The 15,707-nt window shown below is 36.3% G+C and overlaps 1 protein-coding gene across 1 annotated transcript; it reads right to left on the reverse strand.

Annotated features, from left to right (window-relative positions):
• Positions 1-1,798: 1,798 nt before the first annotated feature.
• LOC113230089 (beta-1,3-glucan-binding protein-like) lies at positions 1,799-12,517 on the reverse strand (the record flags this gene model as incomplete). Its single annotated transcript, XM_026463847.1, has 8 exons — positions 1,799-2,264; positions 2,674-2,816; positions 4,662-4,741; positions 7,355-7,499; positions 8,077-8,243; positions 9,986-10,119; positions 10,363-10,697; positions 12,286-12,517. Coding segments are annotated over 8 exons (1,425 nt in total), but the record flags the coding sequence as incomplete, so codon positions are not given.
• Positions 12,518-15,707: the final 3,190 nt, after the last annotated feature.

Consider the following 15,707-nt stretch of genomic DNA (forward strand, 5'->3'; position numbering starts at 1 on the left):
CACACACACACACACACACACACACACACACACACACACACACACACTATATATATATATATAAACTTTACAATGTGCATGGAAATGTTAAGTTAGATAGTTTACCTACCATATTTTAATCTTTTGTTTGTACCTATTGTAATGAAATAGACTAAATTTGTCAAAATTTGAGAGAGGACACTGCCTCCAGTCACACAGGTTTGTAACCTAGCTCTGGAGTCAGGGACTTCATTATAATGTTGTACTATTTTTGTGACAATAAACATTATTATTATTATTATTATTATTAATATAATTTAAATATTGCCTTGTTGGCATATCGTTAAAAGTTCAATATGTTTTGATTGCATATTCAAATTTCAATCATTGTGCTGCCATCTTGCAATACCTTGGGGCCTACCATAACCTTTCCAAAAACAATCTTATTTCAATGTAAGCATAAAGTAAGCTATTATAATATTACTCATATTCGTACCATGACGAACCTGTCAACCAAGTAATGTATTATTGCAAAAGTGATTGAATGAACGAATGATTTCCCAATATTGTCTATTCCTTACTAAAAATAGGAAAGAGATAACGCTATGTGAATTCGAAAACGCCATCTCTTTCTTTTTTGATGCTCCGAATCGTCTTATCGCAGTATAATGTTTAAGTGCTTAATGTTATTTACATTCAGATAATTTTGACTGTTAAGAAAAGAAAAGTATGTGATAACAAAATCTATTAAAATTACGTTGTTTTCAACAATTATTCCGCATTTTCATAGAGAAAAATAAATAAAACAAGCTGAGCCTTGATTGCCACGTTGTGAATTCGGAACTATAGTCTAGTGTCAACTGTTAGTTTCGCCAAGGAGCATATAGATGGCGCTGTTATAATTTTACAAAATAAACATGGCGTATTTTTATTTAACGAAAAATTATTTACTATGTGCTATTAAATAAAAAATGAACAAAATATTGAAGAGATATATGTAAATAAATAAGTTCAACTTAACTTTTAATCATTACAAATCAATATGAAGACAAGAAAACTGAAAATAATATTGTTTCCATTGCATGCGTGTATCTATTTTAAAATTGCTAAATTTGACATAAGAGCAATATTACTTTAATGTTAAAGTCGCGTCATAGTACGAACTGAGTGAATGAATAGTCACAAAGCTGTCAATAAAACATCATAGTTTTAAAATTACAATAAGCTTACTTTTAGCGCGTTATGGTACGAAAAGTCAATGTAAGGTAATAAAAGTAATATTGTTATAAGAAGAGGTTGCCCCCCCCCTGAACGACGACGGATTCGAGATGTTTTGACTTATGCTTAGTTCTCCAAAAAAGAAGCGACCACATTACAGCGATTCTTACCGTTTACCTCATGGTTTACTTTCATTTCTCGTAATAAAAAAACACTACAATTAGAGAATTGAAAATTAAAAAAAATAAAATAAAACTTACCGATGATATGAAACACCATCATAGATAATGTAACAGTGCGACTAAAATTTTTGCACTCCAAAGTAGCAAAATATTTTTGGCACCGCCGTGCAATCTCACGAGTAATGACCACGGACTTGTTTGAAACAATAATTATGTCCATCAAAAATTCGACTATACATGAGTTATCCGTTAGTTTGTTAATATGTCTGAGCCTCACGGTGGTTTTCTATTTAAAATTGCTGGAGCAGACTAAGGAGATATATAATTTGGACGCGAATATAACAGACTGGCCTAAGAATGTGTCAAACAGGAGAGAGGAGAAGCCTTTGCTCAGCAATCTAATAAAAAAAAATCGATACTCAACTAAATATATTTTTTTATTATGGCAGGTATATTTTGAGGTTGCAAACAGCTCTGGCGTTAACCCATGTGGTGCCCGGGTGCAATGAATTATCTATGGCGTCCTCTAGTAGGCAGGTCGAAATGTAATACTTACTCCAGTGATCGGAAATTCGGGTGCAAATTATAAATGTTGTGAAGCAACAGCCCGTTTGGAGGCGTCGCGAGAGGCGTTCTGAACACCTTGCACCATAGGCAAAGCCGGCACTGATTGCATAACTACCACTTCAATCCTTTTTACAGTGCATAGACCCTAACGTAATCGACCTTCAGCGAGCTGGTATCATCATACCATGTTGACCGCCATTGGTTCTGCGCGTTCCAGAAGTTGAGCATGGCTTTTGTGGCTCGGTTCATCCACGGCTTGCTTGGCTCGTCTTCGAAATCATGCACTCCGCCAACATTAAGCCCGATTGCGACGTAGAACTGGAAGAATACATTTTTGTTATCAATACCAATTACTTAAGAAGTACTTGTAAGTAATATTAGATTTTATTTATACATTTTTCGAAATGGATAACTCATTTTGACTTTGACTCTGATTTGCGCGCGTGTGGACAGCAAAGCCAAGTGCTTGATGGGTATTTTTCGATTTCTTTTCATACTTAACAATGAAGCTAGTAAAACCAGCCAATACCACCTGATTAATTAATAATTAGCTCTTGATATTGACATAGTATTTCATAGATTATATAAATTTAAAAAATATCTGACAAGCTCAGCGGGATTCTGAAATCAACCAAATATGAAAAGAGTTATAGTTAGACTTTGGTCACACGAACGTCCGCCTGTAGTCGATGGACCAAAAGGTAGTATGTGCAGAAGAAAAACTTACAAACTCGTCAAAAGGAGCCATAACGCTGCCCTTGAGCCATTGTGGCGCCGCCTGCACACCATCTTTGCTTGCATCAGCTGCAAAGCCTTCGCCAGGCGTCACCTCCCCATACTGCTCTCCGTCCACGAACACGGATATACTGGCTGGAATTCATAAAAAGGAAATGTAGCGAACTTAAGTGCAGATATATGAGTGTCTATAAGCGTCTGCCAGCTACTCTTATGTCCACTTGCACTAAACCTAGGTGCGGCTTAAACCAATAATTGCAATGCAAAAGACACTCTTAATACATTGTGTTAAGAGTGTCTTATCAATTTAAGCATTGGTTTAAGACATACTTAAGTTCAGTGCAAGTGGACATTAGGGTCGTATTCCAGAACTCTACTCAATGCTTAAGTCAGGACTTGAATATGATTTAAAACACTAGAAATCATACTCAAGTCTTTGCCATTAGGGTCGTATTTCCAGTGCTTGAAATCATACTCAAGTCCTGACTTGAGTGGTTTTAATACCGCGACTTTTAGCAGCTACACTTGCGATTTATAGACGATTGCATCGATGCAAACGCGCGACTGCATCGACGTAAACGCGCGATTACATAATATAATAATATATATAATATAATATCATAAATATCTATTTCCGTAATACAATTAACTTTATATTAACTGTGGATGGTACCTCCTATTAAGCTTATCAAGCCTGTGTCAGGAGACACCGCTCTTCCATAGTTATAAATGCACATTTAACATTTTTAACTTATATTTAATTTAGTGTTTAATTTTTACATTTCCAAACAACGTGAAAAGATAACAATTTTTTAACAATTTTCAACATTCTTAACTTCTAATTTCAAATTTTATTTTGAATCTGAAAACGTATGTGTGTGTTAGTGTATGTGGATGTGTGTATGAATGTGTGTGTGCGAGCGTGCGTGCGCGCGCGCGTGTGTGTGTGTGTTAACCTGTTGCCATAGATTAGGACAGTAGTGTTTATAAAGCAAGTGTTCTAGTAGATCTTCGGTTTCCTCATACGATTTGGACTGTAGCCATTTTGACATGTTTCTTGCAGTCTCTATAATTTTTGGCGTATATTTCTAATTCCTTATTTATGAAATTATGCAAATGGGCAGATCGCTTGTTTAATTGTCTGTTTGCAAATGTTGTATTTACTTTAGGTATTTGTAGACGCCAGCACATCAAGCTACACGTTGACGTATCTTGTTCCGTTGCAAGTCAGGTCTAAGGGCGCGTTCTCACTATGTCGTCACGTTTTATTATCGTTGGACGACTGTCGTGACTAGCTGTTCCCACTAGATCGTGACGACAATGTATCGTTTCACGACAGCCTCCTGGTCGATTGCACGACAGAATCGTTTGATGCACTGCAGTCGCTTGTATGTTCTTTTGGAAGCCGGTAGTGTGTCCTCTCGAAATGGATGAAGACGAAATTTTAATAATGTATTGCTTTTTAAAAATGCGGAAGAGGAAGCAAACAAAGAAAAGAAAATATAACGTGACGTATAAAATAAAACGTGACGACATTAGGAGCTGCGACAATCTATCGTCGCGTTTTATCGTGACTTTTTTTGTCGTCTGACGACTGTCGTTCTAGCTGTTCCCACTGTGACGACAGTTTGTCGTTGTTACGATAAAAAATCATGAACGACAATTTATCATAATTTAATTTATTATAAATAAATATATATATTTTTATAAGTTAATCGTCTTCTGTTGTATATTTAAACTTCATTTAAATATACAAGACACGACACTGTAATCTGCACGACAATCTGTCGTCACGACATAGTGGGAACGCGCCCTAAGAAAAATGATATGTGTCGTAAGAAATCGATCTATTATTTCTCATTAGTATCTGATCGTGATAGAAAGGAAGAATCATACATAGATTCACCATAATATTAGACACTTCCAATTTTATGGTGAATCTATGTATGATAAAGGTACTACTTATAGATGTTAACTTACCAGGTCTCCAAATTAAAGTGTAATTGTGAAAGGCTTTGTTCCAGTGGTCATATCCGATGTTTTCTTTTAAGTGTTTGCTCCTGCAAAAACAAGTAAGCGACATTAAAATACATGAGACGCTGTAAACAATCAAAACGACTGTCTGTTATTGTTTTAAATAGAATCGAAAATGTATTAAGGTAAATGTACCAATCTTTGACAATGTTAAAATGTATGACACTTCATTTTTTTTAATAAAAAAACAAATATTGAACTCGATTTCGGAGTTCAATATTTGTTTTCTTATTCAATATGGCGACAGTTTTTGCGAACATGTGATCTGAGTGAAAGCGCGTTGGAGTTCTTACAAAAATCGTTAAGATTTTGAGTAGTTTGAATTCGTTTATTAGTCGGAATTTTGTTAATTATCGATAAGTGTTTATAAAAACTATTAGATAACTGTACAAATAATTTATTTTGTGTGTATTTATATAGTTGACACCCATGTCAAGCATTCGTAAAAATGAATATTTTTTTTAAACTTATTATCTACATTTTGCGAAGAACGGAGAACGTAGATTTGGATTACTCTGTTAGTGACAAGCTTCTGTGGGTAGTTTGAGTAGTGTTTGACATAGGTGTCAAAAGACTGTTTTACTATGGAGACCCAATACTTGACAGTCGATTATTGAGGTGACACACACTAGGACGTAACTAGTGTCAACCTTAGAATAATAACGCATAGAAACCTAGTCCGCACACGCTAAGTGAGGCAAATTGAAGCGCGCCCAAAGGGCCTAAACGAGCGGGCGGGCCTTCAGTGCTCAAGGTCAACTTGCACCGCGAACTGCTCAAGAGTTTTAGCTAAAAATGACGAAATGTGCGGTAAATGAGTGTAAAAATACGTCAGACAAACATAAAATAGATAGTAGCATCACATTCCACAAGGAAGTAACGCGTTTCAACTTGTATTTTTATATAAATATTCACTAAAACCGAAAATTAACCTTCTACTAAAACTAGCCTACATGAATTTGATTTTTGCCTCACTTGTGACAGTTCGTTTGATATGAAACTATTATTCTATGCGTTATTATTGTAAGGTGTCAACTATAGGTTATAGAATGTGCAATGAGATAATGCCACCAAGTGTTACATTATTTCGAAGATGATGTACGTATTTGAAGGCGATTGTTAAAAGTGTCTAAACGGATTCCTATTGCTGCAACACGAAAATATACCTACGCAAATATGATATCGTGCGACATTAAAGTTTCATTTTTGTGTTACGTTTTTTTGTAATCTCATTGTAGGTACATGACAATTTTAATAAAAGCATCTTCATCAAGCTTAATTTTGGCTTTTGTTCTTTTTAAAATGTATTGTTACAAAGTAATCGATACCGTTAAATAACTATGAAATCTTATAATGTCCTGTCAAATACTAAGGCGATTATCACACTGCTTCGCGTCCCGCGACGGAGCGCGGAGCTGCGTTTTTTAACATTGTACTGAAGTACCTCAGTTTGTATGGAAAACACGCGCCGTCTAACACACTGTCAATGCTTCTCCGGGAGCGCGCCCCGCGCGGTTTTACCGCGCCCCCGCGCCGCAGCGAACCGCAGGGTATGTATGGCACATTGCGCTCCGCACTACCGCGCAGATTTTTACGCTTAGGGACATGTTCAGTTTTCTACAATAGATCTCGACGTCGATAAATTTATATTTGCTATTGAAAATCGACCAAACTTCTTCTTCATATTTTCTTAAATCTTTGTAATGAAGTTGAAATTGGGGTTGAAAAAAAAAGGGATCTATCCAATATCTTCGGTGTATTTTTATTTGAGTAAATAAAAACCAAAGAGACAGTATAGCCGCAGGGTCCTGAATGAGATCTGTATTATTAACCGTTCTTGTCAAAGAAGGATCTCGGCTGCATATACAATCACTACGGCGATCAACTGCGAAGCGAGTACTTTAAGTGATGCGGGGCCGTAAGACCGCTGCCCCCGCGCAGAGTAAACCGCGCTGTGACGCAGATCTGCGTCTCCGCCACCGCGCGCGTGATTCCGCGTCCCGCACTCCAGGGCGCGGTGCAGTGTGATAATCGCCTAATACTCTAATCTCACTTTGCCATAGTCAACCATTGGTACATTAGAGATTTTGTCTGTCATGCACTCGTACAAGGTTGCGGAAAACTGGAATATTTTAATAATGCGAAGTTTATTTTAAATTTTATAGTTCCTAGAAGATAAATGACAAAACTTTTAATGTTTACATACCTAGGTAGTCAGTGTGACTGACTATTAAGTACTTTTTTGCCAAAACTCGTGATTTTCCGTCTAAAAGAGTTAACGATTGGGACATTTACATTAACCGTTACAGTTGAAAACAGAGAAACTACATAGACGCGGAATGAAATTTTAGCCTTACAGATTACAATTTTTTTTATAATGTCAAGTGACGGGACGTACAAGTCGTGCGCCTGATGATTACAGTGCCACTCAGAGCTCTAAATCGCTAATCGGTGGCAGGAAGTCCATGGACGAACTCTTTCACAAGGAGCTCTACTGCTGCTACTAAATCAAAACGATTGTTAGTTTTTATTTTAAATAAAATCGATAATTTATTACCATTACTGTTAAAGACAGATAAACTACATGCGGAATGAAATTGTAGTCTTAACCGAGGATAAAAATTGTTATCCTGACTAACCTGTATGGTTCAGTGTCACACATAATAGGTCCTCCGTAGAGCTTTTTGGAATACGCCACATTTCCCTTGACTAGCGCAATGCGCATCAAGCCCGACGCGTAGTTGTTGATGCCGTACACATTATCTCGAGGTTCCAGCTGAATTTCTGAAACAAAATAAAGTAAGTAAACCCATAACTTATCTATTATAATGATGGGTTCTAGTAAAGACTGAAAAGCTATTTGAACGTTGGCACTTTGTCATAATTTCAGTAATCATACTCATTAGCAAAAACGGTGAAACCCTTGCTGGTGCTATGGACACACACATAGACAACCACAAATTACACTCAAACTCACGAGAGAAATAAATGTAGGCCATACAAATATTTCTCCCGGCCTGGGAATCGAACACTTGACGTAGAGTGAGATGCGTGGATCATTTAATTGTGAACCTTTATCGATAACTTTGTTATAAGATATTTTCCCTTTACACAATTGTAATCAGAATGATGATGATGTGCGTCAGGACCACAGCAAGTGGAAAGCTGTGGCCTCTGCCTACCCCGGTGGGGAAAAGGGTGTGAAGCGTATGTATGTAATTATCATCATCACGAGACCATTGTAGTCCACTGCTGGAAATGGGCCTGCTCAACGTGCCATTTATCCCGGTCCCCAGCCCTTCGCTGGTAATAAAAATGGTACTGAACTTGACTATCCAAGTTAACTAAGGCTGTGGCTTACCTGGTACCAACCAATCCCCAAGAGGCATACGAGCGCTGACCTCAATCCTGCCATACTTGAAGCTGAACTTATTCTTTGTAGTAATCTTGCCAGTGATGATGGGTGGTAGAATTTGTGGACCCGACGCTTCACGTACGCATTGCGGTGTGCCTAGGGTACCTGTACATCTGTAGAAAGAAAAAGTTATTAAATTCCATTTGGATAAGTGTACTTGGTACTTGGTGCAACGGGCTGGTGTCCGCAACTCGACGACAAAGCGCCTATTGGATAAGTGTTTATTATGTTGTTAGTTACGACGTTAGCAACGTTCTGATAGTGACTATGAAACCTTACTATAAATGAACCTAAATGTGTTTAAAAATACTGAATGAATTCAAACCAGAAGGGTTGATAATGGCAAGAGTTTGTGAGTCGGCATGTCGCCTTTTTATCACCTTTGTTCTGGTTCCTGGCCACTTATTTTCAAATTTTGGATCGTTCTTTAATTCCTTTGCCTCGCCATTCTCACTTTCTTTCGTTCTTTCGTCACCCTCTACTTAATGTTTCAAGCGAGCACTGTTGCTCGCCTTCACCACAAATTTTAATCCGTTTACGAGTTTCCGATTTAAATCAGGTAGCCTATCTAATATCTTCAAAATCAAGTAACTTAACAAATATTTTTTTAAAATACGGCCTGTACGAGGTAACTTCTTTACTGTCTCACACATGTGTCGTAGTATTTAAGTAGGGAGTGTTTTTTTGATATTGTACCTGTTTTTTTATACGATCTTTATTGTTGCAGTCTTTTTTCCGTTTTTCATCTTTACTTATATAGGGTTTTTCAATAAGAACTTTGTTTTGTAAATCAAAATAAAACAATAAATTTAGATGACAATGATTCAAATTTTTATTGTATTAATAAAAGTAAGGTTTGGCAATTATTAATGAAAAATGATATCTGATAAATGTCCACCACGACCACAGTTACAGATGTCGATTCTTTCCATAAAGTTTTTAATCACTTTTTGAGAAAGTGGTGGGTTTATTTGGTTAATCACTTCAAAAATTGTGAGTTTTAAGGCTGCAATCAATTCGATTGGCTCCGTATAGACTCTGTCTTTAACATAACCCCATAAAAAATAATCCAGCGGTGTTAAATCATATGATCGAGCTGGCTACTTAACGGCTGAATTTCGTGAAATTATCGGGAAATTTGGTTTGCAATAAATTAATTCATTGTTTCGGTGGCAATGTGACTTGTGCCGTTGGCATTGAACCGTTTTTTTTCGAAAATTCGGCTGGAAATGCGGTAACGGTGAATGGATCACGCTATCGCGAGATGTTAACAACTCAATTTTGGCCTAGCATTGATGACATGGATATCACTGACATGTGGTTTCAACAAGACGGTGCCACATGTCACACAGCCAATGAGACGATCAATTTATTGCAAACCAAATTTGCTGATCGCGTAATTTCCCGAAATTCAGCTGTTAAATGGCCAGCCAGATCGTGTGATTTAACACCATTGGATTATTTTTTGTGGGGCTATCTTAAGGACAGAGTCTATACGAAGCCAATCGAATCGACTACAGCCTTAAAACTCAAAATCCGTGATGTGATAGCCGAAAAAGACCCGACATTTTGCCAAAAAGTGATTAAAAATTTTGATGAAAGAATCGACTTCTGTCAGCGTGGTCGTGGTGGACATTTGCCAGATATCATTTTTCATTCATAATTGCCGAACTTTTCTCTTTGTAATACAATAAAAATTTGAATCATCTTCATCTAAATTTTTTGTTTTATTTTGTTTAAAAAACAAAGTTCTTGTTGAAAGACCCTTTACAACAAATTCATGAGGACCGAGTAATCTATTATTATTGCTCCCTATTGGGATTAACCTTTTCAAGTTTATCACAATTATACCTACCTAGCAGTCAAATCCAAAGACTGCGTAACATACTCTTCTCCGTACTTGGACTCCAAAGTGACAGGTTTGATGATCAGATTTCCACCTCTAACCCGAAGGTTTCTGTCATTGAGGTATACGTTGAAGGGATAATCCTGGAAAGAGAAATATCGAACATCTTTTTACCAACGAGGAAGATCTTAGAAAAAGTCGTTTGGGTAATTTTAGAGTTAACTTGAGTTATTGATTTCAATTGACACTAATTCTTAATTTGGACCTGATTTCTTACGCCCTTAGCTTTTATTACTATTCTCAAAGTTTGTGTCGGGGATCTTCTTAACATTCACGAATTATTTGTCAATTAAAAGAGTATATATCCAAAAATCTACAAAACTCACAGGCTCTCCAGGAAATCGAATCTCAGGAGTCCAAATCTTCCCTTTCGCAATATTTGAGTTAAAATTATCCTCAAACAACAATTGTCCTTTACAAACGAATCCTGGCACTGATACCAAGGACTCCGATATCTCGCAAGGGAATCCTTCGCTTGGTGGACTAGATGCTGTAGGACTTGACGAGTGTATTGGAGGTGGTGCAGAAAATACTGGTTCGCCAGCAAATGTTTCACTAGCAGGTGTTTCACTAGAAGATGTTTCACCAGCAGATGTTTCGTCTACTGTTTGTTCCGGTCGGTTATCGGGGTTTATAGGATTTCCTGCTTCGTCCACGTAACCTGTAAAAAACTTTGCGGTTGTAGTGAAAGAGCTATTGTCAGGTTTATTTTTAATTAATGAGAATATTAAAATCAAATGTTTTTACCAAAAAAATGTAGCACCGATGTTAAAAATTCTGATCTTAATTACTGATATTAAAGCAAGTGATACAATTATATTTTTGAAGTTCAAGAAGCACGACCAAGAAAAGGGTCAGTTTTGGTACAGTCTATACACATACAGTCTATAGTACAGCAAACGTGACATACGTGGCAAAAAGCGGTAGGTTTTTACCTTCTAAACATACAAAAAAAATGTAGTCAAATGGAGAATCTCTCTTTCTTTTTTGAAATCGGTTAAATTAATTCAATCATCTGTTGGACCCTAGACAAAATGAATGTACTCGTTGTGCTCGATCATAATGGCATATCGTGAGCAGATGATAAATGATCCGATGACGTGACCCTTATTGCGTGGAATATGGTGCGGGGGCTAAAGTAAAACGTTAAATGTGTCGATTACATTTTGGCCAATGGAAGTGCCTTATGCCCATTTTATGCTTTAGACATTCCTAATGAAATTTTGATAATGATGGGTCGTAGTTCCTAATTTAAAAATAAATAACAAATTTTGGATTGTTAATACAATTTAAACTTTGCCTTGGCTATTAAGCTACCATGGCTAAGATAAATTTGTTTCAATCTATCTAATACAATACAAGTAAAACAATATGCGGTGCACACATTGCGGTTAGTACATTAAACGTAGGTAGTTATAGGTATTTAAAAACACGTCCACAACGCATTAACGCTTAGGCATGAATCACCATCACCCGATATGCAAGTGAGCATAGGGCATAGATGAAGAATAAAATATGTCATATTCAAATTTTTATTGCATTGATATTATTGACTTACAAATAAATGGACGACGGGTCTAATACAAAAACCACGAAAAAAATGTCCCAAGTCAACCTATTTAAACGTAGTGACATGTAAAGGAATATGAAAAAGCTAAAAAGATGAATTTAAATTGTAATGTCATCGCAGTACTGTCTAATTTTGCTTGCTTCGCTGTCAGTCGAACAAACGAATACTAAAGCGTGAATGACGCTCTGTATACGATTTTAACGCCCTATAAATTCGGACACTTTTTAGCGCGGACCCGACGTCCATATAATTGTAAGTCAATGATTGATATTCAACTATTTTTGTGTGAAATTACTCCACTAGTTTGATATAATTGTTAATACAAAGATCGAACACTCAGAAAAATCATCGGTTCGATCCGGCCGGATTCGAACCGACGTCTTCTAGCATACCGTGCCAGACGCTATACCAACTAAGCCACGGAACGAACCAGCGGACCTCACGAATTTTTCTATGTTTATATGTGCTTGCGTCGTATCTTTGTATTTGGTTTTTCAACGATTTTTTAGCCGTATTGCCATCTATGTGAAATCTATGATATTTCGTCACCCAGTTAGATACCTTTACAGCTACCAGACTCGGCTAGAGATGAGGCATGATATTTATTGCAATATTAACACATTAATGTTAATATTCCTGTTGCCAAATGTTTTATAGGCAAAAAGTAAAAATACTCTACCAGTAACTGTCCATTCCCCATTATCCTGCCTGTATCCAATGCCATTCTTTAACACATAAGTCCAAAAGTAAATCTTGTCTCCAATCTTAAGCTGAGCATTTCGGTCTTTGAAGATCCATCGTCCTTCTTTAGGTTTCGTAATGTCGCGAGACCATTGACCTGCTTCCAGGCCTTCCATTTCTTCGTTGAGCTTGCCGTGGAAGGCGAAGAGTGAGTAGCCATCGTCTGAAAATATAACATGAAGAATTGACAAAAATATTTAGTATTTATTTATTTGGAGAGGTCGTCGCCCAGCCAAACGTCATAGTCGAAACTAAAGCACACGGATTTTGCTGGCTCGGCCATTTAAAAAGAATTGGAGAGGCTCGGAACGAGAATAAGGCCCATCTGGGTTGGCCTACTGAAAAAAGACGCCATAGGAGCGGACCTGCGCTAATTCCAAGTTAAAAGAGTAGTGTCTTGAATTCAGTTCAATAATTTTTATGTTAACAATAATTGTGTTTGAATGTCATAGATTTAAATTTAATCATAAAAATTAATTAAAATACACAGTCAAATGAATTATAAGCAAAAAGAAATGAAATAAAATGTCATCAATTATTATACTTTTAAAACCTTGCTGGTACCAATTTTACCCAAATCATTATTACAAGGATGTGCCGTCGACACAGTACGAAAATGTATTGTATGGTAACGTTGAAAATTAATTAAAAACGATCCTGTGTAGCTGCGCACGCTTTTTCGCTTCAGTTCACTATTTTAATTAGGCAAATTTGGGTATTGTGTATTTTATTTTGTAACTTCCATTGACTTACAAATACACGGACAACGGGTCTAATACAAAAACCACGAAAAAAATGTCCCAAGTCAACCTATTTAAACGTAATGACATGTAAAGGAATATGAAAAAGCTAAAACGTTGAATTTAAATTGTAATGTCATCGCAGTACTGTCTAATTTTGCCTGCTTCGCTGTCAGTCGAACAAACGAAGACTAAAGCGTGAATGACGCTCTGTATACGATTTTAACGCCCTATAAGTTCCGACACTTTTTAGCGCTGACCCGACGTCCATATAATTGTAAGTCAATGTCAAAAAGTATTGCTTTTCGCCCTATACTATGGAAAAGCATGTACCTCATGTAGTGCGAAATGGACACAGTTGGCATTTAAGATGACGTTACGTATTTTCGATTCCCGTGTTTGACACAGACCAATGTAGGGGATGACAATTGATGATGATTTTTCTTATCAGAATATAAAGATTTTTTTTTAATTAACACCTCGTCTGTGTTGTCGATGTAGCGTAGTGTCTGAGTAAAATCATGTCGACGTAAGTTAATGTCGGAGTCGCGTGTGTCGAAGTCTAGTTTTAGAGTCGTGTAGACATTGTCTCTTATGGCAAGTTGATATCCATCCTTGTGTCAATATCTTTAATGTACTTTACGAGCTCGGAATCCTGTTTAACACATCTGATGAAAACAGTTTTTTTTTCACCTAAATATTTCATTGAACAGACAGACCCTTTATTTTCACCTTTAGCCCGAATTTTTAGTGACATAACGCGTTTCTACTGCTAACTATTTACTTGCCGATCTATGTGGCGTCCTACTTTTTACGCCTCTAGTTCTTTAGATCGTAGTCTTCCGACCACCCACCACGAATGGTTTCTCTTTTACAATTACGCGGCCTGGTCTAAAACAAGAAAAAGCATTTATATTTGTCACTAACCGAGATCGATCTTGTAAACGAAATCCAGTCTTCTACTATTTTATTCGTATTGCAAGCTATTTAATTAAGACGTTTCAGTAGGTACTCAGAAAAACATACAAATTAAATATAATTCGTTAACAACATATACAGTACAAGATGATCCCCACGGATCATCTCGTACACCAAAACCATAATCATCTTGCCCCAATTTACTTATTTACAAAATAACCTGTATACCGTATAATGTTACCACGTCATTAAAAAAAAAATAGAGCATTATACAAAGCTACCTACACAAAAAGCTTAGCAATTGATTGCTTAGAATGGAAGTTGCCTAAGCTTTTAATCAACTTTACCTTAGATCAAACTCACACAATTTTTGTTTTTTTCCACAAAAATGAATTCGTAACCCACATCGCTATTACGAATTGACTGATGAGAGGGCACTAGTTTCGCTACAATTGAGAAGGATCATCTTACCTCCAAGGATCATCTCGTACACCTTTCCCCTAATGCTATCTCTTTTGGCTTAAGACGGCACGCAATGGTTAAACAAAGACAATAACATGTTTATGTTTTCGACGTCGAAATGCATATACATATAACGTCTGATTTATATATGTCAAAATAACATTTCCTTTAGTTTCCATAGTCTAAGATGAAAAGCGATGTGCAAGCACTCCGTCGTATGTCTTTATTATACAATATTTATAAATATGGAATTACAAAAGATTTTAGCGATACAAAATTTACCAATCGACTTATAAGAAATAAATATTACATTTGAAGATTACTTAACACCCTTGTTAATAGAATAGCATCATCAAATCGTCATTATGATATCACAGACAGGTTTTTAATTGGTTTAACAATTAAAAACCTAACAAAATATTTGTGGAATTTGTTTGATGTATATTTTAGAATTATAATTTTATGTAATCCGAAACCATAGAAGATACAAGGAAACTATCTTAAGAACCAGTTTTGTGAAAACAATTTTGGCGTAGTCAATTTTTTGGTCAAGCGTGAGTTGTCCATAAAAATGAATAAAATTGACCATAATTTTTTTAATGCTGATCGAATCAGTTTCATGAAGGGATCATTCCGTTGTATGGGACAAAAAATCGGGACAACACAAGTTGGTCAAATGTCGTAAAATATTTTTTCGCACAAAATAAATAAAACTCACTAATTTTTTTAATGCTAATAAACTCAGTTTCTTATAAGGATCATTTCATTGTAGTGAAAGAAAAAAATTGGGACAGCACAAGTTGGTCAAATTTAATAAAGTATTTTTTCATCTGCATCGTCGATGGTTTCGTATTTCCCCATACTGTCCCATTAAAAAAAAACATTCTGTTTATTGCCGTGGCTTAGTCGCTGTGGGAGCAGTAAAAATGCTTGCTAAGTAATCGGACAGGTGAATCTACGATGCGATGAAGGCCTTACTGAATGATCTCGTCGCTCCGGTACCAGTAATCGTAGATTCTTTTCAAAGTATACTTTACAAAACTGTATATCGTGTAGTATACGTGCTCTATTTAGTTCAGTTGATATAAAAAAAAATCATTGGTATACATTGACTTACAAATAAATGGACGACGGGTCTAATACAAACACCACGAAAAAAATGTCCCAAGTCAACCTATTTAAACGTAGTGACTTGTAAAGGAATATGAAAAAGCTAAAACGTTGAATTTAAATTGTAATG

This window comes from Hyposmocoma kahamanoa, unplaced genomic scaffold (assembly GCF_003589595.1).
Source record: "Hyposmocoma kahamanoa isolate Upper Pololo Valley unplaced genomic scaffold, ASM358959v1 100381, whole genome shotgun sequence".
Lineage (NCBI taxonomy): Eukaryota > Metazoa > Arthropoda > Insecta > Lepidoptera > Cosmopterigidae > Hyposmocoma > Hyposmocoma kahamanoa.